Consider the following 26,010-nt stretch of genomic DNA (forward strand, 5'->3'; position numbering starts at 1 on the left):
TTTATCAACCCCTTGATAAAAAAGAAAAAAAAAACAGCGTGAAATGGCAACTGCGGTTGAATTTGTGTTACTCACAAACCGTCATGGCCGTGCTTGATTTATTTCAACATTTCAAGCGATTCCCTCAAGGCCTCGCTGGATACATTTTGTTGTCAATTTAAACGACGTAAAAACAAGTGCATTTTTTTTGTTTTGAAGGCATGACTAGTAGATTTCATATCCCTGCTGTCAAACCGACAAACGTGCAAAACTTCTATTTTTCTCTCAAGTGCATAAAATATTATGGTCAGGTAGTTCTTCCTAGATTTTCACCCCATTCTGTTCTTGACAATTAATTGCCACTTATTGCTTCCATTTGAAACGTAGAAACATTTCAAACATGTAAAGAGGAGCTAGTCGTGTTAAAATCAGGCGTGCGTATCTCTATCGTATGTGCAGATAGACACGGTATGAGACGATCATTTTAAAGATGTATGTCCAAGTACTCCTGGCAAAATGCTTTCTATGTATACTGTCAAAAGAATACAGGTTGAATATCAGTTGTTTAGTTTATAAATCAACTTGTTTGTTTAAAAAATAAAATCTGTACTTAGTCATGAATGTCTATGAAGTTCCAAAAGGCCACCGACTGATGCTGGACAGAGTTGCTAACAAAGTAGCTCTGTATGCTAAACGAACATACCTTACAGCCCGCATACGACAACACGTCAACAGTCAGCTGCATTGCACTCAAATGCAAACACAGGAAATCATGCTCGCATCCTTGGGTACAGGAATACTCTGAAAGGTCAGGAAGCCACACCTCCATTGAGCATCTGCGTCTTTCAGTATTTGCATCCCGGATAAGTTAAACAATCCTGGCGTGCTCCCTTGCCTGAAAAAAAGAGAGTGGAAACTGTGCTTACTTTTCCATTCATTACATAGGTCATATACAGGGATGCATATGGGAAATGAAAAAAGGGGGCCAACTGGCCACTTTATGTCTGAAAAGGGAGTCAGATTCTAAAATTGATGGAGCCCGATTGAACTAACCTGTGAAGTAAAAAACGAAATATATTTTTATACTAATTGAATGTATAAATAAACAATTAAAGCATTTTTGTGTTTTACTTACTTCTAATTTACACTTTTGAAACACTCACATTATTTTAACACGCACCACAGAGTCGCAAAGTATGAAAATCTCCCGATTTCTGAAACTTAACATGTATGAAATGACGCAGGGGCACGGCCCAGATACATAAATACAATACATATTGATTTATATAGCGCTTTAACAACAGCTGAAGCTGCAACAAAGCGCTTAACAAGGACATGTATCATATACAGGAAATAAAGCAGTCACATATACATATTACTCTGCACGCTTGAAGATGGAGATGTATTTCGCTCGTGGATGAAATGAAGGCTATTTCTGCCTTACTATACCTAGTGCCGGATACTGAAACAGAAATTGGATATTACACAGAAGCCGTTAACACATGCAGGTGGTTTCTTCTCTCTGTCTCTCTCTCCCTCTCTCTCTCTCCATCCATTTAACGTCATCACCTATTTGCACTTTCCCTCAATCGATTTACACAGTTATCGATTGGACGCGGCCCTTCTGCTTTTCCTTCACACTGACCTTGTCGGCGCAGCTAAAGTGTTGCGGGTGTGACGTCCCCGATTCCAAGCTGGAGACGCATACATGTGAGTCAGGAGCTTCTTCTGTGGAATAAAAACAAGGTTTAATGTTGCACTGTTGGGTAACTCAGTGGCCACTTTGTTTGTTCAAACTGTATAATGCTTTGTGCCTCGTGTAGGGATGCATATTTTTTATTATTACAGTGATACTTACGAACGTTTTAGCTGTTGCAATGTTTTGCCTTACGAAAATTAAATTTGCGAGAATATAATCTTGACATACGAACTAGTTTTCGGCGGACGAACCAAACCACATGGCGCCACGGTGGCTGGCGGACTAGTTTTCGGCGGGTGAACACCAAACCACGCGGTCGAAAAGCGCCACGGTGGCTGGCTGACTAGTTTTCCACAACCCCCTTTGAGTGCTGACGTTGTTTGCTATCTAGTGGAGTACTTTTGCTATTATCGGACCGAAAGAGACCCCACCACAGGCTAGTGTTAAGCCGAAGAGGACACAAAATAAAATTATGGTCGAGCAGAAGAAGGAGATAATCGAAAAACACGAACGAGGTGTGTGTTTGTGTGACTTAGCGTCCCAGTACCAGGATGCTAAATCGACCATTGCTACGTGTGGCTTAGGGTGTTTCTGTGTTGTCTAAGAAACTGTCACAGGCAATAGAAGAGGTTGAAAAACTTCTGTTGATTTGGATTTAACTCGGATATCATCAAGAGGCAACTACATCAACGACCATCACAGAGGTAAATAAAACGAGATATATATATATATATATATATATATATATATCTATGCAAGACGTATTGGCGTGACGTCACGAAAGGGGGCGGGATGCTATAAGAGATGCTATAAAACGTTTCTCTGGTGTCAGTTAAAAAAACAAAAAAGTGAAGTCGGTTGTCCTTTAAGTGTGAAGCAGGATTTTTACGGCAAAAAACAATGATTGCATTTGGCTTAATATTGTGCCGGTGTCTAATGTTGTAACTCGTGAGTGCAGAGTAGCCCACCCGCGTTTGCGTTGGACTTGCTGAGCTGCATGGGCTGGACGTAGCTTTCCAGTTGAGAAGCGCAGGCCTTGTCAGCGGGGGGGCAGCGAGTCGCTGTGGGGGTACCAATGTCTTTTTTTGAACATTCACTTTGAGAAACCTGCTCCTGGCAATGACTCTCTTCATCCTTGGCACTTTCCAGGTGCTGCTGAGGCTCTTTGTGCCAGATTTTTTTCTGTGAGGAAGCTTTTAAAAAGAATGTTGGACCCGATTCAGAGTTGGAGGAATCCTGAAAGCCTGTGACTTGCTTTGTTTGAGCCCCCTGGATGAACTCCTGTGAGAATCGTACTTTCTTCTCTGAAGCCCGAGGGGGCGAGGCATCTGCTTTCTTCCGCGCAGAGGTGTCTGCTCTCAAGGTAGCCAAAGATCCTTTGGATTCACTCGCTTCCTCACAGGCGTTTAAAATATCTGGACTCTGTGACGATTTTGTTTTTGAGTCCAGCTCTCTTTGCTCTTGTACCTCATCGTCTGTCGGCGTATTAAGCTCCTCCAGGAATTCTTCCAATGGTGAATCTGAAGTCTATGAACGAGGCATTCAGACAGATGTATGAAGCTTTTTTTCTGGGAAGTTGAAATTACCAAAATAATTGACCTCACCTGTAGGTTACAGTCTTCTTCTTGATCTTGCCACCTAAAATAAATAAAGAAAGAGCCAAATAAATAGGGAAAATACATGAATAAATAAACAACCAAATAAATAATAAGGAAAATAAAGAGAAATAAAGAAAAAGCTTCAGCTGTTCTTAAACCACTATATAAACCAATATGTATATGTATTGCATTGTATTTTGGACAGCCGCCCTCATTTTAAGCTCATATGTTTATGTAGTCCTAAAACTCAATATTCTGTGAGTCCCGGAATTCGAGTGACAATGACAAAAACCTTGGCCCTGAGGTGGACACATTTTTTGCACGTCTGGCAGTGAATGAGTTAATCAGCTGCCACAACTTCCAGTTCAACTATCAAGACATCCTTGGGAATTTATGTTTTAGCGCACAGTGCGGAAAATCGAATCTTCCCAGGCGGTGTGAGACATCCCATATCCCAACGGTTGAATTAACTTATTCATCCGAGTGTTGTTTGCGTGCAAGCGGGCTGTAAAAGTAGATGTCAGAGCTGTTGTACTGACCTTCTGGCCCTGCCGGTCAGACGATCTTTGCCTTTTGCGTTGCTGCCCATTACTTGTACGTTTTTAGTTGAATTGTCTTTGCCTCGTTTCTCCTGACCTACAAATGAAAAGTCACGGTCAAGGGCGCAGCTGAGATCCAAACCCCCCAAAAAACACCTCAGAACTGTGAGACAGATGTGCTACCTTCTCAATGACCGCACTGCCAATGAGCTACCATTTAACTCATTCACAGCCATTCCAGAATGTATTCGGGAATTGAAAATATGGAACGCCATCCCCAAATTGGTTTTACTTGCGGGGGTGGGGGGCTTTGCTGATAAAGCGCTGGCCAGACTTCTGGCAATGTTTTTAGCTCCCAAGAGGGGGCAGCATTTGACTTTTGTGCATGTTAGCGCTTTGTTCCAGCTTCACCTGTTGTTAAAGCGCAGTATAAACCAATATGTATGCATTTCATTGTATTTTGAACAGCTGCCCCCATTTGAAGCTCAGATAACTCCAGAACCATATAATTTAGGAATTAACTTTTTTTTACTCTGAATTGAATGTTTATGTATTCCTAAAACTCAATATTCTGCGGGTCCTGGAATTTAAGTTTAAATGACAAAAACCCTGGCACTGGCGTGGGCAAATTTTTGCACGTCTGGCAGTGAATGAGTTAAAAATAAAAACAGGCTCCAAATTTTCCCTACACAACATAGTATTTCAGTGTTCATTTTTTTTTTGTGTCAACGTTAAAGCTTAAATGGCTGTTTCATCTTTAACAACGCCTTAAACTGTTTTTTTCCAGGTTGTTCAAGACCAAGTTGTCATACATAATTCATTGCTCGCCCTCACTTAGATTAAATTGATTATTTATTCATAACAGATCCACCTCCTGCCGGGTAGTACATTTATAAAATCTCCAGAACCTCCTGAACCCCACTATTTAATATTTGATGACTCTCATATTAATCAACAGATTTTAAAACCGGTGCCATATTTCAAGTTTGACTCAATGAGTCACTTCATCCAATGTTTTCTTTGCCTTTAAACAAGCACTGTAGTATATGTTCACATTTAAAAGCAATACTTCGTCAAATATAGGGCAACTGTCACCTCGTCTGTCGGCACCAGACCGATGCTGTCCTCTTCTAGTGCTTCGTCCTCCTGGTAACATAAAACATTGGGATAAATGTAAAAACTATTGCAACACAACATAATTTGGTGGGAACCATCTCACCTCGACTTGCACGCACCCAATCTTTGTCCGGCAGGGGTTTGTCTAAAAACCTAAAGGCAAAAATTATCTTTAGTCTATGAGTTTAAAAGCGACAAGTAATTCTGCTTAGTTCAATATTCAAAAATTACTCTTTATCCATATATGCCACGGGTCTTCAAAACGTCGATCGCGATTGACCAGTCAATCTCCAAGGTACTACAGACGCTCCCCTACTTACGAACATTCGAGTTACGAATGACGGTACATACAAACATTTTTGTAGTAGTAACATGGAGTATTCTCTCCAGTTCTACATGTACATATATTTTATTAAATGTTTATTTTTCAATACAAACTAATACAGGCTGCTTATAAAAGCCTTAGACATACATATATAAACCTAAACATACTTATATAAGCCTTTAACATACATTCCAAACAAGCACTGAAGCAACTTATGAACAAATTCACCTTAAGAACGACCGTATCGCAATCCGGAAGTTGGGGAGCGTCTGTATTGGTGGATCGCATGACAAGGTGATGTGACATTGTCTTGAACTGATGCTATACAAATAAAGTTGAGTTGTTAAAACAATACATGACATCAGCCTATCAGCCATCCCTTCACTTGCTTGATACTCCGGAAAACTAATCAGGTGACATGTTATTTATTAGGTACACTGTGCATGCTCAAACAATGCCCCTTGAGCGTTGCAAAGTTAACTCATTCACGAATTTATTCAGGAATTGAAAATATGATGTAGAGCGCCGTTCCCGAATTTGTTCAGGTTTTGTTTTTTCTTGTTTGGGTGCCGATAAGGCGCTGGCCATGGCCTGTGGCATTTTTTCCTTCTATTTGTGGGAAGCATTTCCCTTTTTTCCATTTTAGCGCTTTGTTTCAGCTTCAGCTGTTGTGAAAGCGCTCTGTAAACCAATTTGTATGTATTGCATTGTATTTTGGACAGCCGCCCTCATTTCAAGCTCATATAACTCAAGACCAATATAATTTAGGAATTAACTCATTTTTTTCTGATGAAAGAAAATAGTCTCAGGTTTCTTATGCTGCATTAAATGTTTATGTTGTTCTATAACTCAATAAATATTGTGTGGGTCCTGGAACTTGAGTGACAAGGACAAAAAACACTGGCACAGGAGTGGACACCTTTTTGCACGTCTGGCAGTGAATTAGTTAACAAGCTAGTTGTTAGTTACATCCTCATTTTTCTTTCTTTTTTCCTCTTAAACGTAAGATATGGTATAAAATTGAGTGGGGGAGCTGGACCAAGTAAGAAGAAAAATGTCTCACTTTTATACGGAATGGGAGTGATTCTTTTTTCACAATGACATTTTCAAAGTGTGTTTGTCTCGTCTGCTAGTTATAAGAGGGAACTCAGGTAATGGCAAAACATGTACAGAATTATGTTGTGTTGTGCAACATAAGTGGTTATACATCAACATAAGAATCATCTACAGTATATATTTCACAATAAATATAATGGGGAGATCATTTTGACTTGGTCATTTCAAATGTAGCTCCCATGCTGAAAAAGTGTGAGCACCCCTGATCTACACCATTGTATCTCTCTCTCATCTCTGAGCAGTCAAGTCAATTGCAATTGTGCTTCTGATGCAAAAAAAAAAAAATAAATAATCAAGAAATGAAGTTATGCTTTGTCAGCTCACAGCTCACGAATACCATCTCAGCAACTGGTGAATCAGACACAAATGTTCTGTTCTTCCCGGTGGTCCTTGTTTATACCCTCACCAAATAAGGCAAGGTATTCCATCAGGGGATGAGTCCCATCTTATAATAGTCGCTCTTCTCTTGTCTTTTTATGTTTTGATGCTTCCCTAAACAGTACATTCATTTACTCTGCCAAGTCTTCTTACAAATGTGTTCTCCTTCATGCCTGAAGTGACATGAATAATGCACAGTCAGATTGCTTGAGTTTAAAAACATTGACTCGTTTTTAAAATCACAACAAATTTCAACTAAAACACATTTTGTAGCAAACACAGTGACATAATTACAAGGCTGCCTGCCATAAATTATCAACATCACAAAAAAAAGGGTTTGGGGACTCTCTGTTTCATTGAGCTTTCAGTGTTTTCATTAAAAATTTGGGAATTTTAAACTACCGTTTTATTCGGTGTATAAGGCGCGCCCCAAAGCCTTAATTTTTTTCAAAAGATGACCCAGCGCCTTATACGCAGGTGCGTCTCACAACGACTGTCAGCAACCACCATCTCCATTTCCACCTGTAGAAGAAGTCATGTGTAACCCCAGCCTCACTTTATAATGTGGTGTGCCTTATATTTGGAAAACCTTTGTCATTCATTGAAGGTGCACCTCATAGTCCAGTGCACCTTATATATGGAAAAGGTTTGAAAACACACCATTCATTGGGGTGTGTGCTTTATACTCCAGTGCGCCTTATACACCGGAAAATTGACCTTTTTATGTTGGAAGTGAAATTAATCAAGTATAGCATACAAACGAATGCTGTACAACTAAATATATATTGAATGCGAGAAGAAGACACAAGAACATTATTTTACTGCTGAAAAAAGAAGATAATGAAAAAAGTGACGCTCAGGCATAATTTAAACCACTGTCACGTACAACAGCAGCAACAAGCGTAAGAAAAAAAAGAGGTAAGAAAAAAAAAAGTCTTACATGTTCTCTGATTTGTCTATGTCCCACGCCCGCCTCCACTGTCCCTTGGCGTTCTTGTGACGCGCCACTCTCTCCTTGTCAATCTTTTCGCGCTCCTTTTTCCACTGCAGGTACTCCTCTTGTTCCTCCTTCGATGTGGGGACGTTGAGATCTGTGATTTTCAGTTCCTTGACGCAGAAAAAAAAAGCCGATTGCATTTGCGAGACTTAAAAAAAAATTACCCTGGTGGTTTTGACTGCAATATTGTGGAAACATTTGCTTCTAAAGTCGTGTTGGATCTGGCATTATCCCTGACGTCATTCAAGATTTTGGCACATCTCATTAGATTGTACAAACGCCAATTATCGGGGTACTCTGTTGAAAATCAATTGCAAATCAAATTTTGTCCATTTTTCTAAAACACAACAAAGGCAAGATTATTGCATGTGTTACTTTCGCGTGAATTCACTGTATAAAAAAAGCACTAAACTGGTCTACCATCAGTCCAGACCCGTCTCCCTTTCAAAATGAAAATGGGGTTGGGCTTCATTGTCCTGTCTGCTCAATTTACTCTTACTAGACCGAGTACAGTAAAAGTTAACTCACTCTTACATTTCAAAAAACGCATTTCCATTTGCGCATTTACAATACAATTCAATACCTATATTGATTTATATAGCGCTTTAACAACAGCCGAAGCCTGAGTCTCCATTTAGTTTTTGGCACATCTGGTCTGGTCCGTAGACCTGAGGCGCCGTGTAGGTGTGTAGAGGTGGATGAGCTTGAAGGGATGAGGGAAGGAGTCACGAGGCAATTGAAAGATTTGAAGACAAATAAGAAGATCTTGAAAAGAACACTAAAATGTATAGGGAGCCAGTGAAGGGATGCCAGAGTAGTTATGTGCTTCCTCTTACGAGTACCAGTCAAGAGGCAAGCAGCAGCATTCTGGACCAGCTGGAAACGCTTCATGGAGGATTGGATGACTCAAAAGTAAAGCGCATACCAGTAATCGAGCCAAGATGTGACAAAGGCAAGGCATTAATTACTGCTTCCAGGAATTACTGCTTTTGTCACCAATACACTGACTATACATTATATATTGCTTGTCAAATAATTAAGTGTTTATGGTAGTGACTTTCTCAATTTCCTACGGCAGAATACATTCTAAATCTGAACACATTTGAAAGAAAATCCTAAAAGGTTCAGATGTACATTGATGTTGATTAAAATCATGGCATTGCTGACTTGCAATACAGCATCAGCTAAAGAGCAGCATAAACACAGATGCCATTTAGCTTTTATTGAGAATACATTTGAAGCATTCCTCCCACTAATACGCACTAAAAAGTGCAGTGGAGTGGAAGAAAACAATCTCATGAAAGATAGGTCGACAAAAACAAGAAGTGAATCTCGTTTCCATTTTCGCTCGTTAATCGTCCAACGCGGCAGCAACAATGATGTAGGGTGGTGTTGAAAAAGAAGTAATAACACCATTTTATTATTATGATGAACTGTATCTATACATCAGTACTGTCTCGCTGTGAGATTAGTTCCTCCCATGGATGCCAATGTCGTCCCTTTTGGGTTGAACGGATGACAAAAAAAGCTGCGTGTTTGTTTGTCATGATTACTGAGAGTCCACACAATAGGATACACTGTCATAATAGACCAGGAAAAGCAGAGTGTACAGTAAATGCAATTATGTCCCTTCCCTTCATTCTGCTCTTAACCTGTTTATTGATTACAGTGATGGGAGCAGAAATGGATTGCGTGCGATACTAAAAGGAGATGCGATGAAGGCTTTTTAACACATCAAAGAGGACTGAGGCTGTGTTTTTTTTTTTTTTTTTACAAAAGCCCTGGAATGAACCGGGACTACTGTGGGAAATCATGTAAAAGGTATCTGGGAGAAAGAGCTCTTTTTTATTTTGAGAAAGTAGGCAGTGAAAAGACTACTTCTGCCGTTTCGAGAACTTTAAAATGTCGCCATGCCGGTCGGGGAAGGAGTAAACTCAACATGCATTAATTCTTATGGCAAAAAAAAAAAAAAAAAAAAAAAAACAATATAAAAGGGAGAAGAGCAGAGTGAGGGTGATGTTTTCCCACTTGTGTTTGTACCAATCACAGCCAAGTAAACATGTTGCCCTCCTGGAACATCAAAATGGCGTGTACTCATCTTAACTGTTTTTCCATTCTCCTCTCCTCCTCCCTTTCTTTCTCTGGACCCCGAAGGAGACCGGGCACCACTAGGGAAGTTACTACATACATGTTCCAACAGGCCTGTTTGCTGCTATCCAACCAGGCCACCCTGCTAAATATTCCTCATCCAAAGGGCTGCCTTCATGAAGGGCAATGTGGTGACAAGTCGAGACACCCAAGAGTTTTGTCATGTATGTCGTTATAGATTGATTTGTTAAAACATAACTTCATCTTGTGATGTTTATGGTTCAAACAACTTATTGTCATTTCATTTTTTCCCCAGATATTTTTTTTTGCTCAATGGTGTTACCAGAATAGATGTAGTTTGGATTGGATTAGTCTCGCAGTGGAGAGATTCACATTTCACAGCAGCAAAGTTATGGAAGGAAGAGGAAAGGAAAGGAAGAAGTAGAAAAACAAAATACAGGAACTGCTGGAAAGCCAGCCAGTCTCGCGGCGCCATGTTGAAATCAAAAGAACAAAATAACAAAATAATCAGACTCAGATAACCTTTATTTGTCCCACAATGGAACAAATACATAAATAAATACATAAATCCATAAATTAATATGACAACAGAGACAGTCATTCAATCTTAAGAACGTTCTGCATCCCCTTTGAAGCAGTTCTAGATGAAAGAGGATCACAGCGTCCTTTTCACTAGTGGATCAGAGACATCATGGTGGAATGTTCACGTCTGCTACAGGCTAAATGTTGAAATACAACACAAAGCTGTAGCATCTATTGACGAAAAGAGATTGTCTCACATCTCCTGCCCAACGTAAATCCACTTCAATTCCAAGCGGTGACATTTGAGAATCAGGACATACCAAAATCATCTATTTATTTATTATCTGAAACGCTTTTATCCTCCTTGGGCTACAACACTGGTGAAAAGCCCATTGCAGGTCACACATAGACAATAAATAAAAAATAAAGTGAATGTTTTTTCCACACTCACAATCACACTAAAGGACAGTTTACACTGTAAGAATCAAGACACGAGCGCGGAAAATCCTCTTAAACCCTCCGCACCCTGCCCACCACCTTTTCCAGCGACTCCCCTCAGCCAGGCGCTACTGTAGTTGCCTCTTTGCAATTTTGTACAACCCTGTGGAATAGCATCCCATTATAATCATTGTAGATCCAGCTCTGCACTCACTTGACCCACAGTCTGCTTGATACTTTGCACATTATCTCACAGTTGTTCCTGAGAGTCTTACATTCAGGAATTGGATTAGATTAGATTAGCTTTAATTAGTGTCTTCCATACTTATTTGTCATGTTTTTATGATACTAGTGCAGCATGTTCTCCCGGAGACAAATTATTTGTGTGTTCTACATATTTGGCCAATAAAGATGATTCTGATTCTGATTTAGCACGTTCAATTAACATAGCACACATGATAACCCTTTCCTCTTACTTTCATAACTTTGCTGCTGTGAAATGGAAATTTCATCACTGTGAGACTATTTAATAAAGGCTAATCCAATCTAATTAGATTTATTTTTTGCGGTACATGGAAACATGTATAAATCAATCTATCTGTCATCATGGTGCCATCTCATCGTGCCCATTGAACATGAATGAAAAGAGTCTCATCAATGCAGCCCATCGACTGCAATCATATCGAGGAGCGTGAAAATTCTGAGCCAACAACGCACCCAAGTGGATCAATAGCGTCATCGCACGGAAGACATGATGGTAAATTTCCACTGCAACTATGTCATCACAACAGACACTTCAGGAAAAGAGGAGGAAATTTGTATTAGGATTATTACACGTTTTGGTGCAAATATGACAGGTGCTCTAATGAAGTCTATGAATAGTGGTCTCACGTGTCCATGCACATTTTCTTCACTTTGCTCTCATCAAATATCAACTGACAGAAATACAAAAAATACCCTTCCACCTTTCTTCTTTGTTATCCATCCTGTCTCACACTCCTTCCTTTCTGACCCTTTCCTGGCACCTTTCCAGGCGTCTCATTTCGATTGCATAATGAGCCTTTTCATGGTGAGAAAGCAGTTGAATGTTAATTAGATTAAATCAGCCTTTTCAAAGCGGGTGATGAAAAATGCAACACAATCATGCTGGAGGAGGAGAGCAGACCACTTCAGGATGGAGAAATAAGAGCCTGGGTGCAGACATACTTTCTAACCTCGATTGTCAGTATTTTGTGTGTGTGAACAGACAGCAGTTGCCTGCATCAAGCAATTACAGACTGCCAGATAGCCACGCCCCTTTCTCGGTCAATGTTCATTTCGAAGTGGGATCAACACTGTCATTAATCATCTTCATGCAGTCTATTCACACAAGAAAGAAGAGTCCTATTATTCCTCACGTGTAACTGCAGCATTTTTCTTTGTGCAGTACATTACTCTGCGAGGAACTGGTTAAGAAACAGGAGATTTGGAGTCACGGATGACTAGTGCGCTGGAGCCAAGGCTATTATTCAAGTGCAGACTCAGTGCAGGAGATACATAAAGGGCCAGAAAAGAGAACAGTGTGTTCAGCACACTGATTTAGTGAGCGTCAATTTGCACTTTACCGATTTTTGTGCGAATTCTCGTCGCTGTCGATGCTAAACGGCAATGAGGATCAGTGCCTGTCATCTTATAGACGATTCGGCGTTTGCAAGCGTACGTGAGACGGAACAGCTGTCTCAATGCTTTTTCCCACCCCACATTCGGGGTGGCATAAGGTCATTGATACTGTGGCATTTCACACCCCAGCTGAAGCGGTACTTGATGCGCATGTGTGCCTGAGCCCATTAATGTTAAACATGTGCTGGAGAGGAAAACAAATAGAATCTGATGTGACATCTCAAAATTTCAACTGATCAATAAAAAGGCCTTGCATGGGATTAATCCCAAGGCTTTGGCTGAATCTCAAAACGTGCTCCAGATTGGATTTCACTGAAATTGTACATTGAGTAGAGTGATACCTTGGCTTACGAACTTAATTGGTTCCCAGACAGTGTGTAAGGCGAAAAGTGTGTCTCCCAAACATTAATTTCCCATAGGAAACCATTAAAATGAGAATAATCCGTTCCCAAGTCTCCATTCCCGATTTTATTCAGGAATGAAAATATGACGTAGACCACCATTTCTGAATTTGCTCATGTTTTGTTTTTTCTTGTTTGAGTGCAGATAAAGCGCTGGCCATGGCCTCTGGCAATGTTTTTCCCTTCCACAAAGGGGCAGCATTTCCCTTTTTTCCATGTTAGTGCTTTGTTCCGGGTTCAGCTGTTGTTAAATTGCCATATAAACCAATATGTATGTATTGCATTGTATTTTGGACAGCCGCCCTCATTTCAAGCTCATATAACTTAAGACCAATATAATTTAGGAATTAACTCATTTTTTTTCCGATGAAAGAAAATAGTCTAAGGTTTCTTACGCTGCATTCAATGTTTATATAGTCCTAAAACTCAATATTATGTGGGTCTTGGAATTTGAGTGACAATGACAAAAACCCTGGCACTGGAGTGGACACATTTTTGCACGTCTGGCAGTGAATGAGTTGAAATTTTACTTCTGTTAAAAATATGAAAGGAAACTCGGTAGTCAAATGGTTCGCAGGTCGACTTCACAGTGTATAGTGGGTTCAATCCCAGCTCATTTCAATTCCAGGAGTTCAAGTATGACTCAAACAGTAACCGTCAAGTGAATTTTTCCAATTTAATGAATTTTCCTTCTGAACTGCTTCACAAAATTTCATGGAAATGCCTATGTATTTTTTGGGCATTTGTAATTATGTCATGTAGAGTACATAGATTAAGATTTAAGAGGACAGCAGCTGTATTAATAGCCACACTGTCATGATCCCATGCCAGTAACAGCCTTGATAAACCCCCTGTCAACCAGCCTTTGTGCGCCATTGCTGCAGGGGTGTGGCCAGTCTGGCATCTATGTAAAACAGCTCGGTGATGCATGAGAGGGGACCCAGATGGGGCATGAGAGTAGGAGATGCCTTTGAAATTGCTATTCAGCAAATAGTTCAAGTCGGCAACAAACCTCTGCTGTAAAGTCCATCTTGGTCATGTGACATGGTTGTTTTCCGATCCCTACCGCTTGCACATTGCCAGCTTGGAGCTCATCAACTGGGCTCTTGACATCTGACAAACACGGGGGGTCTGGTCTCTTTTCAGGCTCCTCACACACCACTCTCTTACCCTGAAAACGGTTTATGTTGGCATAAGTGTGGCAAGATTATGAGGTACACCTGCACTGAGATCCCAATGCTGCCCATTGTCGCAACATTTCTAACTTCATAAATATTAATCAGGTTTGTGTACACATTTGATTGACAATGCCATAAAATGAATGAAAAAAATATGATTTTGCATCAACCGTAAAGTATGACCACGTTTGTTTATGATGTTGTATTTTACATTTATGTTGAACTGCTAGAATCATACTGCTAGGGTTGTGTCAAACCTTGAAATATGTAGCGCTGGCAGGGACCTTTGGCAATATTTTTTTTCTTTCCACAAGGGGGTAGCATTTCCATTTTTTTTTTTCATGTTAGTACTTTGTCCTAGCTTCAGCTGTTGTTAATGCACTATGTAAACCAATGCTGTATGTTTGTGTAGCATTGTATTTTGGACAGCCACCCTCATTTCAAGCTCATATAACTCCCGACCCATGTAATTTAGGAATTAACTCTTTTTTTCTGATGAAATAGGAGAGTCTAAGATTTCTAACGCTGCATTGCATGTTTATGTACTCGTAAAACTCAATACAGTATTCAATGAATGAGTTAATTAATATTAGAAACACTTTTCAGTCTGATGCCATAAGTTCCTTTAATTCATTCACCGCCAGACGTGCAGAAATGTGTCCAGCCAGTGCCAGGGTTTTTATCATTTTGACTCAAATTCCAGGACCCACGGAATATTGACTTTTATGACTACAGAAACAGTCAATGCAGCGTAAGAAACCTTACACTCTCTTCTTTCATCAGAAAAAAAGAGTTAATTCCCAAGTTATATGGGTCTGGAGTTATCAGAGCTTGAAATGGGTGCGGCTGTACAAAAGGCAGATGTTACCCCCTCATAGAAGGGGAAAAAAAACATTGCCAGAGGTGTGACCAGCGCTTTATCGGCACTTCCCGCAAGAAAAACAATACCGAAACAAATTTGGGAATGGCGCTCCACGTCATATTTTCAATTCCCAAATAAATTTGGGAATGTCAGTGAATGAGTTAAACTGGAAATATAGAATTTTTTATCACTTTTTGTACAGGCGCTCAATAGATTCTGCAGGTGTATCTTATGAAGTGTGAGTTACAGTGAAGTGACTCGACACACTCAAAAATAATTCAGAACTCACATTTTTTCCTGCCATGGTGACAATGAGCTGCTTCCTGTGCCCTCTCCCGACATTGCCGGCAGGCTGCACAGAAATGCCCTCCCCTCGGCCTGCTGCTACTTCCTCTCGTCTTTTCCCAGCAGGTGAGTCACTGTTAAAGGACTTGGTCACCACCACACGACTGTCCTGTTTCACGTTATGGAAAACAAGCCAGTAAAATAATTTTGAAGCTTCAATATGGTAATGCTTCAAGTACTGTCAGAACTCACACAAGTCGACTTGTTCACTGTGATCGTGAGATCATCAGCTTTGCCCTTACGGCTCTGCAAAGCCATTCCTTCTTCTTCTGCTCTTTTCTTGTCCTCTTCCACCTCCTAAAGGCAACTCGACCAAATAGATAACTAATCAGGAAGCATATAAGAGAACAAACACTTTCAACAAATTTCAGAGCCTTTCAGTTTAACGCCTTATTACGACAAGTGAACATATTCAATGACATGCAGTTCTCTACACCTGGATGCACTTGTCCTCACCTTGTATCTCTTCATGAGGGCCTCATTCTTTCTTCTGAGAGCCTCAATCTTTTTGTCCAGTTCCAAGTCCCTCTCATGATCCTTTCTAAGTGCCGGGTCACAGCGTGTCTGGAAAGACACACATTTTTCATCAGCAATAACAATCAAATGTAAATCAATATTTAGCATATCCATCCTTATTTGAGCTGCTATGGCTGAAAAAGGCAAAAAACTGCACAGAAGTGCTCATGCTCGACAAGCAAAGTGACATCACCTTAAAACGGAATTTTTATTTCATGACCACCATGACATGCCAGGACTCTTCAAAAAAGAATTCCGTTCATTTAGCCGAGTTGTAAAATGAGGAATCCACTGTTTTTACATGCAAATAAAAGAATAAATGAACATATAAATAAATACAGAAATAATGTAAATTAAAACAGTGAAATTATACACAATTATATAAAATAAATGAATACATACATAAGTAAATAAATACATAAATGGATACATAAATACCAGAAATTAATTAATGGATACATTTTTACATTTTTAGTTTAGAGTTTTATGAATTCATACATTAATACATTTATTTTTAAAAAATGACAATTTGAACAGCTTTTATTCTGCTCTATGAGAATACGGTGACATTTTCCCATCCACTACAGTAGGGGGCAGTCGTGCTCTCACTGGAGGTATTAGCACAAAGGTGTATTATTTATTTAGTTAGTTACAGTGAGACCTCAACTTACAAACACCTCAACTTACAAACTTTTTGTCTTACAAACGTCAAATTTATGAAAATTAAACCTTATAATAAGCACTATTTTCATAATACACACCCACCACGGCTGGCGGAGTGATCTTCGGCGGAAGCACACGACCGAACAGCACCAGAGGTTAAGTTACCAACAGTCCTTATGGAAGGTGACTCTCCTTCCATAAGCCATCAACGACCATCAAAAAGGTAAATAAAACTTTATTTTACAGCACAGTTTATTTCTTTAATTACAGTCCTCATGTAATGCGCCTCTCTTTCCAAACATCAATTCCCTTTGAACTTCGACCTCCAACGCCATTGCATCAAGCCATAAATGACCATCACAAATGTAAATAAAGTGACTTTATGGTACAATGCAGTGTATTTCTTTCATTACAATACAATAGCACATTTATTATACATGGAATAAGGTATGTTGTGTGTAGTTTTAAGGCTTATTTAGTTGAAAAGTATATTTTATGGAAACCCGAGAACGGATTATTCCCATTTTAATGGTTTCCTATGGGAAATCTTTTTTTGAGATACACACTTTTCGCCTTACACACTCTGTCTGGGAACCAATGAAGTTCGTAAGTTGAGGTCTCACTGTATTTAGTAGTGTGTGTGTGTGTGTGTGTGTGTGTGTGTGTGTGTGTGTGTGTGTGTGTGTGTGTGTGTGTGTGTGTGTGTGTGTGTGTGTGTGTGTGTGTGTGTGTGTGTGTGTGTGTGCGTGCGTTACTTTGGGGTTTAGTGAACGCTGGCGCGTCTGGCTGCCTCTGCTCACCTTCAGAAAAACATTTTTGTTTCAAACTGTAAAGTGCCCTTGAGAGTTTTGAAAGGCGCTTATAAATTCAATGTATGATTATTAATATCATCTTGGCAAAACAAGAAAAGGCCTTAAACATCTGATCAATAGAACCTGACATCTATCACATCAGACGGCACCTCAGTCCAGGCTGTTAAAAAAAGCCCCAGAGACGGCAGGGTGTAAGATGCTGGCCGACAAGGCAAAATACCGGAACATCTATACCAAATATGGACAAGAATCTTCAGTATTGAAATGTCAGATTCCTCCAAAAGGTAGTTGACAAAAACCAGGCCAAGATCCTGTGGGTCTGTTGTAACCAGAGTGACACACCGGTGATAGCCAACTGGAGTATGACTTTGTGGAGGTGGATAAACATGAGAAGAATCCAGTCTTAAAAACAGAAAGCTAGAGAAATACCAAAGTTTGAAGGAAGAACAAGAAAAAACGTGGAGAGTAATGGCTGTTCCTACAGGTGACATTGTAAGTATATATATATATATATATATATATCGGTATATACCTCAGCTTACCCAATGTGCATTGCTTGGCTTGCTGTGGTGGCACAAAGTCCCATTCCCAAGAAGCCAGAGTCAGAGTTCATAATGCAGCTCTATTACAGAGCGGGGAGTGTATATGAAGGACATCCCAAACATCTCAATGCGACGAGTAAGGTATGCATTCTTGCTCATTAGCCAAAGATTCCATCAGCAATTACAGCTGATGTTGAGTTAGGCCCAGAAATATTTGCTCAATGGAAGGATAAAATTTGGACAAATTAATACAACCAAATATAATGCTCTTCGAAAACAACTGGCTTCACGCATTCAGCGATTGTTTCAAAAGAATTCATCAATTAGATTAACTCATTCACTGCCAGACGATGTGCACAAATGTGTTCACTCCAGTGCCAGGGTGTTTGTCCTTTTCACTCAAATTCCAGAACGCACAGAATATTGCGTTTTAGAACTACATACACATTCAATGCAGCGTAGGAAACCTTCTACTTTCTCCTTTAATCAAAAAAAAGTTAATAATTTAAAAGATATATGGCTTTGGAGTTATGAGTTTCAAAAGGGGGCGGCTGTACAAAAGGCAAATGCCTCCCCCTCATGGAAGGGAGAAAACATTGCCAGAAGTCGGACCAGCGCTTTATTGTCACCCCAGCCGGAAGAAAAACTAAAATCCAAACAAATTCGGGAATGGCGCTCCACGTCATATGTTCTATTACCGAATAAATTCGGGAATGGCAGTTAATGAGTTAATTCGATGAATTAGATTAATCAACCAATCTGCCGCTTGTAATAGATGTGTTGATGGTATTTGCTGAAAATGGGAGAAGAGTAGGCCTTTTACTTCACAGCGATTTAATTCATTTAATAGTCAATGTCCTTGTTTATTTTTATATTTATTTTAGCTGCTTTGCCTTCTCTTTGAATGGCTTCATCTCCTTCTTCACAAGTCACCCCTCCTCCACTATAAAATAAGTTGAGAACTTGAGTAATGAGTAACTGTATTGGAATGTACCGTATTTATAGGTGTATATGGCACACCGGATTATAAGGCGCACCCCCAATGAATGGTGTATTTACAAACGTTTTTCTATATATTGTATAAGGCGCACTTTCAATGAATGAAAAAAAAATCCAAATATAATATATAAATATATATCAGTTTTCAAAATATAAGGTACACCACATTATAAGGCGCTACAGTAGAAGCTGGGGTTTACCCACGACTTATTCTACAGGTGGAAATGGAGTCGTGGCTACTGGCACTATCGTTTCAAGACCTGTTACGGCTCAATATTACTTCACATATAAAGTGCACCTGTGTATAAGGCGCAGGGTCGTCTTTTGAAGAAAATTAAGGCTTTTGGGTGCACCTTATACACCGGAAAATACGGTACTTTGAAAGTAACCGGAATTAAAAGTTAGTCCACTAGTAGTGCAGCAGTGATGACAGTGTTGAGGTAGCTGCTTCTGGGTAATGTTACACGCAAGCGCAGACACCATCACATTGCAAAGATCCCATGTTTTTCCCATGAGGCCTCTCTTCTATGGAATCAAAAACACAGGGTTATAACCTGAAACCTCTACCTATCAAACTCTCTCCCTTAAGTCCTCGAAAACTCCCTTGAACTGCAAAGATATTACAAGCATGAGAAAAAGTTAGGACTCACTCTGCTTGCCGCAGTGCCATTTCAGCGCACCGCTTTGAGTTGTCAGGGAATCCAAACACAACAGATCAAGAGGACATACCACCAAGAATAGTCGCAAGGGAGAGTGACACACAACCGTGTCTGAATCTCACAAAGTCTCGTGTTAAGCGGTTGTCACTGACACCAGCCGCACACTCTGTAGGGATGCTATGTTTTGGGGTTTCTTCTTTGAAAGGGTGACGTAAATGTCTGAAAACGATAGCAAACCCTGAAATATGCATGGTAGTGACGCGGGTGGACGGCATCTGTGCCCGGAAAGACAGGCCAAGGAACAAGGGTGAAAGAGAAAGTTGTTAAGGTGCCCCCCCCGAATAACCAAGGTCCTCCCATCTATAGGAGCTCCGTGAAGACAGTCGAGATAGTCAAACACAAGTCAAACGCTTGCATGCAGCCACCAGCTGAATCTGCGACAGAGCATACGGCAACACCAGGCAGTGGAAGACAGCGGGGAGGGAGAGAAGGCACTCACAGGTCTTTCCATGTCAGCGCTGATAGCGAAGCTGGGTCCAGACGCACGGCAGCCTCGGCGTCGGCGAGGGCTGCCTGGAGTCCACGATCATGCCTTGATCACAATGAGCCAAGTTGGGCAAGCAGCCAAGGTAGCTAGCAAACACACAGAGCTCCCCTGTTAACAGATTTCACAGCACCCACCCGCTTGTCCTCCCCTCTCCCCTCTTATCCCTTTCTCCAACCCTCCCACCCTGCGTTACATATGCTCTCAGCCTTTTTTAAATCACTCGTTCTTTCCCCTCTTCAGCTACTGTATAATATATTCAATGGCGGATGCAAGCACTTTCTTCACAGGGTTGAAAAAAAATCATAGCTCTATCAAATCATGTAAAATGAAATAGCATTTGTGTTCACTTTGACATTCAATTCTATATTTCAAGTCCTTGTGAAATGAATTTGAGGATTTGTTTCTGAAGACCTCATTTGTTCATCATAATCATGGCCTAGCAATCTGGAGGATAACATGTGAAGGCGGCACTCGAACTGTTGTGAAGCCAACCCCTATTTAGCATATTTGTTATTCATTATTGGGGCCCAAATGTTGGTCCAATAATTGCTGAAAAACAGAGACTATTGACAACATTTATTGAATTGTGGAGCCGTAACGCCAGTAGCGGGCTGTGGATTTCATCGCTAGGCCTTCAGTAGTGCTAGATCTGAATCAATCCAAACTGAAAAAAACAGTGGTGTGATTTACGAGAAGTCCACAAGAGGGTGCCATAAGCCAGGAAATAACTGACGGACCTTTCTTAATTATGTCCATTTTTTTCTTGAAAAGTCTGTCTTGAAAACTGCTGTATCGGTAAATCTCCAACCAAATCCATTACTTCTCATCCTCCACATTTAGGTATCTGGTAAGTTTGTTTCCTTTTGTTATTATGACAATGCTCATTTGTGCCACTGCAGCTAGCTAGCTATGCCGACTACCAGAATGTGTATCGTACCTGTATGGCGTGATATACAGACGAACTTGGCGTTATTTAAATTCCTAATGCCCATCATCGGACGTCAGGTGAGATGTACTCCAGCTCATTATTACCCTAAACAAGACACATGTTTATGTATAGATAGAAAGATGCCACTGGCAAACGCTGACAGCAAGTCGTCAAGCTCAGCAAATTCCACAACGCATTATGTAAACAAACATAACCTTGTAAATTACCCGTCTGAACAGACTACAAGGAATAAGCCCGTTAATAGGAAAGCTATATGAACAAATATGGCTTTTAAAGCGTTTTAATTCCTTGATGATAAAAACAAAATGAGTTTTAATTGAACATAATTTCGAGAGATCTTGTACGTTTAAAACAAAAAAACGCGGATAAAGAAAGTGCAGACATGAGTCAAAAACGTAGGTATTTGGGGACAATACGGTATTTAGATGAAGAATGAAAACTATCATGAGGCAATCGGTTCTAATGATCAACCAAATTAAATTCAGTTTTCCGAAATTAATTAAATTTATTCGGTCGACTCACCAGCATTATGAGCGACGAGTGTCAGTTAGACAAACTTTGTTAAGTTATACAATAGTAGCCCGAGACTTTTCGTCACCGACACAGTTTGATGTAGTAATTTGTAACCTTCTATTGACAAAATGTTCATAAATGATGATGACGCAGAAAGAAACTGCAGTGACACGAATATACCACCAGGTGGGTATGCTTCACGTAATTTGGTTGACAGTGTTGCGTTTTGAACACTGTCAATTGTAATTCTGTCGAGGAAATCGGATTAATAACATTTTATTGAACTTTATTTTGCCACCTACAGAATTGATTGCGCATACTACCATGACTTGAACTAGGAAAAGAAATATTTTACTATATATTTACCCATTCGTGATTGAGGCTCTGGTATGGACTTGAAACAAGGGGATGTACAGCGTTCTCCTCCTTTCAGCTTTTCACTTCCGGGGTCGCCATAGTGCATCGAACCTTCATTAAACTGTTCGTGCATCTCCTTCCTTTGTACCCGCAACTTTTAACACGGATGTTTTTTATTCATATTCACACAGTCAAACATAAACTTGGGGATCGGAGGTGAATGATATGACGTACCGACATTTTGTCCAAAGTCAAATTAATATGCATTATTGTCATTGATGTTGATATTTTTTGGGCTACAACTCTCCAGTCTGCTAGAGGGCGGTAATGCTCCGAAAGTTCAGTTGCCCATCGCCAAATAAAATTCATAAAGCGAATTTATCCAATTGGTTGGCTCCAAAACACCGGAGTAGGCGTGACTTCCGGTGTGTGGGTCACATGACTAAATTGGAGTCGTGTGACCATATGCACCGACCGATGAGAATATCATAGTTCATGTAAGTTGCTGAATATTTTAACTTCAATTTTGGGTTTCGTTTGGTGAAACGAGTTTGTAAAGATGTTGTCTTCTATACATGTTTTCAACGCGACTAGCTAGATGCTCCGTTTAAACTGCCTTGGAGTTTTTTGATTGACTAGTTTATTTTGTTGATCACTTTTCATAACAATTGTTATAATTTGTAGCGAGAAAGAATGTAAACAGGCTACATGCAGCGTTATACAAACGTCTCTTCCCTGCGAAGACGTTTCATAATGGGATTCTCACATCACATTAGACGTTTGATATTTGATTCTGTAGATCAATCTAATTTGCTAATCAAGGGTGTACACTTGGATTAACACGTGCCCAATGAATAGCATAGAATAAGTAGAACAACGAAATCTAGGTGATGTTTTAAAGGCAGTCGCTTTTGCGGCACCATCTTGAAGTCAAAAGAAGTCAAAAGAACAAAAACAAAACAAAATTATATTTCTATACAAAAGACAGTTATTCAACTGGAGGCAGTTTTCTGCACCCTCTTTGTTGTATAAAGCAGTTTAAGATGAAAGAGGAGAGGATCAAACCATCAATTTCACCAGTGGATCAGGGATGTCACTCTGCACTCATCTGTTACAAATTAAATGCTGAAAGCAAACACAAAGCTGTAGCATCCATGATGAAAAGAGATTGATGTGATTGATTCACATCTCCTGTCCCTCGTAATCCGCTTCAATTCCAAACTGCGCCTCGCAGTTCCACATATGCATTGGATTAATCAGAATCAGAATCATCTTTATTGCCAAGTATGTAGAACACACAAGGAATTTGTTTCCGGTAGAACACGCTGCACTAGTATCGTCGGATTTACTTTTATTAGTCTTGCAGTGGAGCATTTCACAGCTTGCGGCGCCATCTTGAAGTCAAAAGAACAAAAAACTAAATAAGAATATGACAACACAAAGACACAGAAAGTCATTCATTCTTAAACACTTTCTGTACCCTCTTTGTTACATTAAGCAGTTATAGATGAAAAAGGAGAGGATCAACGCGTCCTTTTCACCAGTGGATGAGGGACATAATGGTGGAATATGCACGTCTACTACAATACTTCTACATTCCTCCCATTCAAAAACAGTGCTGGGCACATATTCGTGCTGCCGAAAAGGCGCAACCGCTTACTTAGCACATTTTCCTCAATGAATGTCATGGCCAAAAATGATGGAAAAACAATCCACATCCAGTCCATATACAACTGGACAGATAAATACAATACAACAATTAAAACCTTTTGTAGAAAATCAAATTCATTTTGCTTTCTCTTACCTTGTAGGTGTCTGGCGCAGCATGTCTCTTTGAAGCTGCTGAGCTAATAGTTTTTCTCCCCAATCATGGATCATGGACAGCAGCTTCCTCCATCTGATGCAACTGACCAGGTCCTTGCAGAACACTTTCCATGGGCTCTTCGATTCCAACTTGTTGGCCTGGGTTTTGCCTTCTATTCATTAATTTTCCTCTTCGCTCACCTCCTGTCTTCATCACTATGCCACACATACAACTGCCTGCAACCAAAAGAGAAGGTTTTCTGGAACCTTGCAGCTGCTCGCGCAGTATTTGGTATCCAGAGTTCAGTCGCTGGCCTCAGGGCACTTACTATGGACTCAAGTTTGAGTGGCTACATTGTGAGATGGCAAGAAGACTGGTCATGGTTTACTATACTTACAGCCACAGGGTTTTTTATCTTTGAGAATGGAGCATTTCATGTCTACAGTTTGGTGTTTCGGTCATTTGACCCCGCCCTGGCAGCGCACCATTTTTTTGCTCTGACAGGATACGGTGGTGCGGCGATGTCAGATTCCATGGGCCACTTTGTGCCAATGGTGGTGCTGCTGCTAGAAATGAGCACACCTTTCACCTGCATATCCTGGATGCTTCTGAAGGTAACACAATATTGCATTGCTTTAATTGTATTTATTTGTTTGTTTGTTTGTTTATTTGCGCAGAACGGTAGTCGAGTGTTGAGCACGCCGACTGCACCGCGCAGGGGTCGTAAGTTCAAGACCTGGTCCGGCTTCCCTGTATGGAGTTTGCATGTTCTCCCGGGCCCGCGTGGGTTTTCTCCGGGCCTTCCGGTTTCCTCCCACATTCCCACACACAACAGACAGATAGCTAATAGCTAGATAGCTAGCTAGCTTGCTTGCTAGATAGATAGACAGACAGACAGATAGCAAATGGAGAGTTTATGTTTATATAATTATATTATTATTTAGACCTCTCACACTCTCACTCTCTCTCCATGCTAGGCCGGATGGGCCAGAAGTCTGTTTTGGAAAGCCAACCAATGGGTGATGATCCACATGTTCCATTGTCGCATTGTCCTCACCTACTATCTTTGGTGGGTCAGCTTTAACCACTGGGAAGTGATAAACAACAATTTCCCACTGGCCTTGCGCTTCATTTTCTATATCGGCCTGATGCTGCTCACCGTTATCATGAATCCATTTTGGACCTACAAGAAGACCATGCAGTTATTCAACCCTGTCGACTGGAACTTTGACAATAAGCCAGTACCTGGTTACACCCGCGCAAAGGATTCAGCTGATTCTCCCATCAAGCCACATGCAAGCTGAGAGGTGACAAGGAAGTTGGTTACTTGGCAACTTTGTATTTTTAAAATGACTTCTTCTTTCATCCAACTGAAACTACCGGTAACTACTTTCGTCAGACTATGCACTTGACATTGACTTTTCAAAGTATATGTAGTTGTCATTAACTTGTAAGACACGTTTACAGTGTACGTATATTGTAAATCAACACAAATACACAAATGGGCTTGATGCCTCAGGTCCTGATTTTCAGATTAGCCTGGCGGAGGGACAATTTGGTGACGGAAAGTCCACCTTATGTTCCCCCCGTTCTAACCACATCAAAATACAGTGATACCTCGGTTTACGAACCCCTTGACTTACGAACCTTTTGGTTTACGAACGTTACATTTCTGAAAATTTTACCTTGGCATACAAACTATTTTTCGGGATACACACAGAGCTGCCACAATGAGTGATGTGTCGTTCGCGAACGAGACAGTTCACCTAACAACAAAATGGTGGCAGACCCCAGTCTTCGGTTAAAGCCACGTGATTGGTCAAGAACGCAGCAGTGAGGGGGTGGGGGTTACAGACAGAGAGAGAGTGAGGCCGTTCTCCCAAAAACACAATGGCGTCTTTGTAAAAGCCACGTGATTGGTCACGCAGCAGTGGGGGGGGGGGGTAAACATTAAAGAGACAGGCAGATGACAGAGAGAGAGTGAGAAAAAAACACACACACACACACACACACACACACACACACACACACACACACACAAGGGAGACGACAGAGCTTGAAACAAAAACAACAAAAGTGAAAAAAAACAAAAGTGAAATGGTGAAAAAATGCTAAAACCCAGCTAAACAGAAGACAATTGATGAGGAACTAGGTAAAATTATCGCAGAGAAAGCACCTACAAGCGATCATTCCTCAAGATGGTGAAAGAAGAAGGCTACGTTCCTCATCAAGTGTTTAATGCTGATGAAACCGGCCACTCCATTCCATCCAGCCATCAATGACCATCACAAAGGTAAATAAAATGACTTTATTCTACTGTACAGTTTATTTATTTAATTATAATACCATAGCACATTTATTGTACATAAAATTAGCTATATTTTGTGT

The 26,010-nt window shown here is 40.4% G+C and overlaps 2 protein-coding genes across 4 annotated transcripts; one reads left to right on the top strand and one right to left on the bottom strand.

The window, feature by feature from the left end:
* On the bottom strand, positions 1–20,118 carry ccdc9b (coiled-coil domain containing 9B). 2 transcript variants are annotated; one of them, XM_089004715.1, is made up of 13 exons: positions 19,952–20,118; positions 15,718–15,825; positions 15,454–15,558; positions 15,206–15,370; positions 13,889–14,047; positions 7,691–7,857; positions 5,035–5,084; positions 4,911–4,961; positions 3,816–3,912; positions 3,283–3,316; positions 2,647–3,205; positions 1,625–1,707; positions 1–874 (listed from the first exon to the last, which is right to left on the bottom strand). In XM_089004715.1, exons 1-13 carry the CDS (start codon positions 19,961–19,963, stop codon positions 848–850), a joined length of 1,617 nt encoding a protein of 538 aa, XP_088860841.1. In that variant the 5' UTR covers positions 19,964–20,118; the 3' UTR covers positions 1–847. The 2 variants fall into 2 exon arrangements, with proteins under 2 accessions (XP_088860841.1, XP_088860842.1); XM_089004716.1 differs by having other exon boundaries at positions 15,454–15,585; positions 19,952–19,970.
* Positions 19,943–25,543, top strand: cln8 (CLN8 transmembrane ER and ERGIC protein). Of its 2 annotated transcripts, none has more exons than XM_089004718.1 (3): positions 19,943–20,081; positions 23,630–24,236; positions 24,600–25,543. In XM_089004718.1, the coding sequence occupies exons 2-3, from the start codon at positions 23,688–23,690 to the stop codon at positions 24,924–24,926; spliced, it is 876 nt and encodes a 291-aa protein (XP_088860844.1). In that variant the 5' UTR covers positions 19,943–20,081; positions 23,630–23,687; the 3' UTR covers positions 24,927–25,543. The 2 variants fall into 2 exon arrangements, with proteins under 2 accessions (XP_088860844.1, XP_088860843.1); XM_089004717.1 differs by lacking the exon at positions 19,943–20,081 and adding an exon at positions 22,265–22,315.
* The last annotated feature ends 467 nt before the right edge of the window (positions 25,544–26,010 follow it).

Source organism: Hippocampus bargibanti, linkage group LG09, assembly GCF_051943395.1.
Source record: "Hippocampus bargibanti isolate YZ-2025 linkage group LG09, ASM5194339v1, whole genome shotgun sequence".
Classification (NCBI taxonomy): Eukaryota; Metazoa; Chordata; class Actinopteri; order Syngnathiformes; family Syngnathidae; genus Hippocampus; species Hippocampus bargibanti.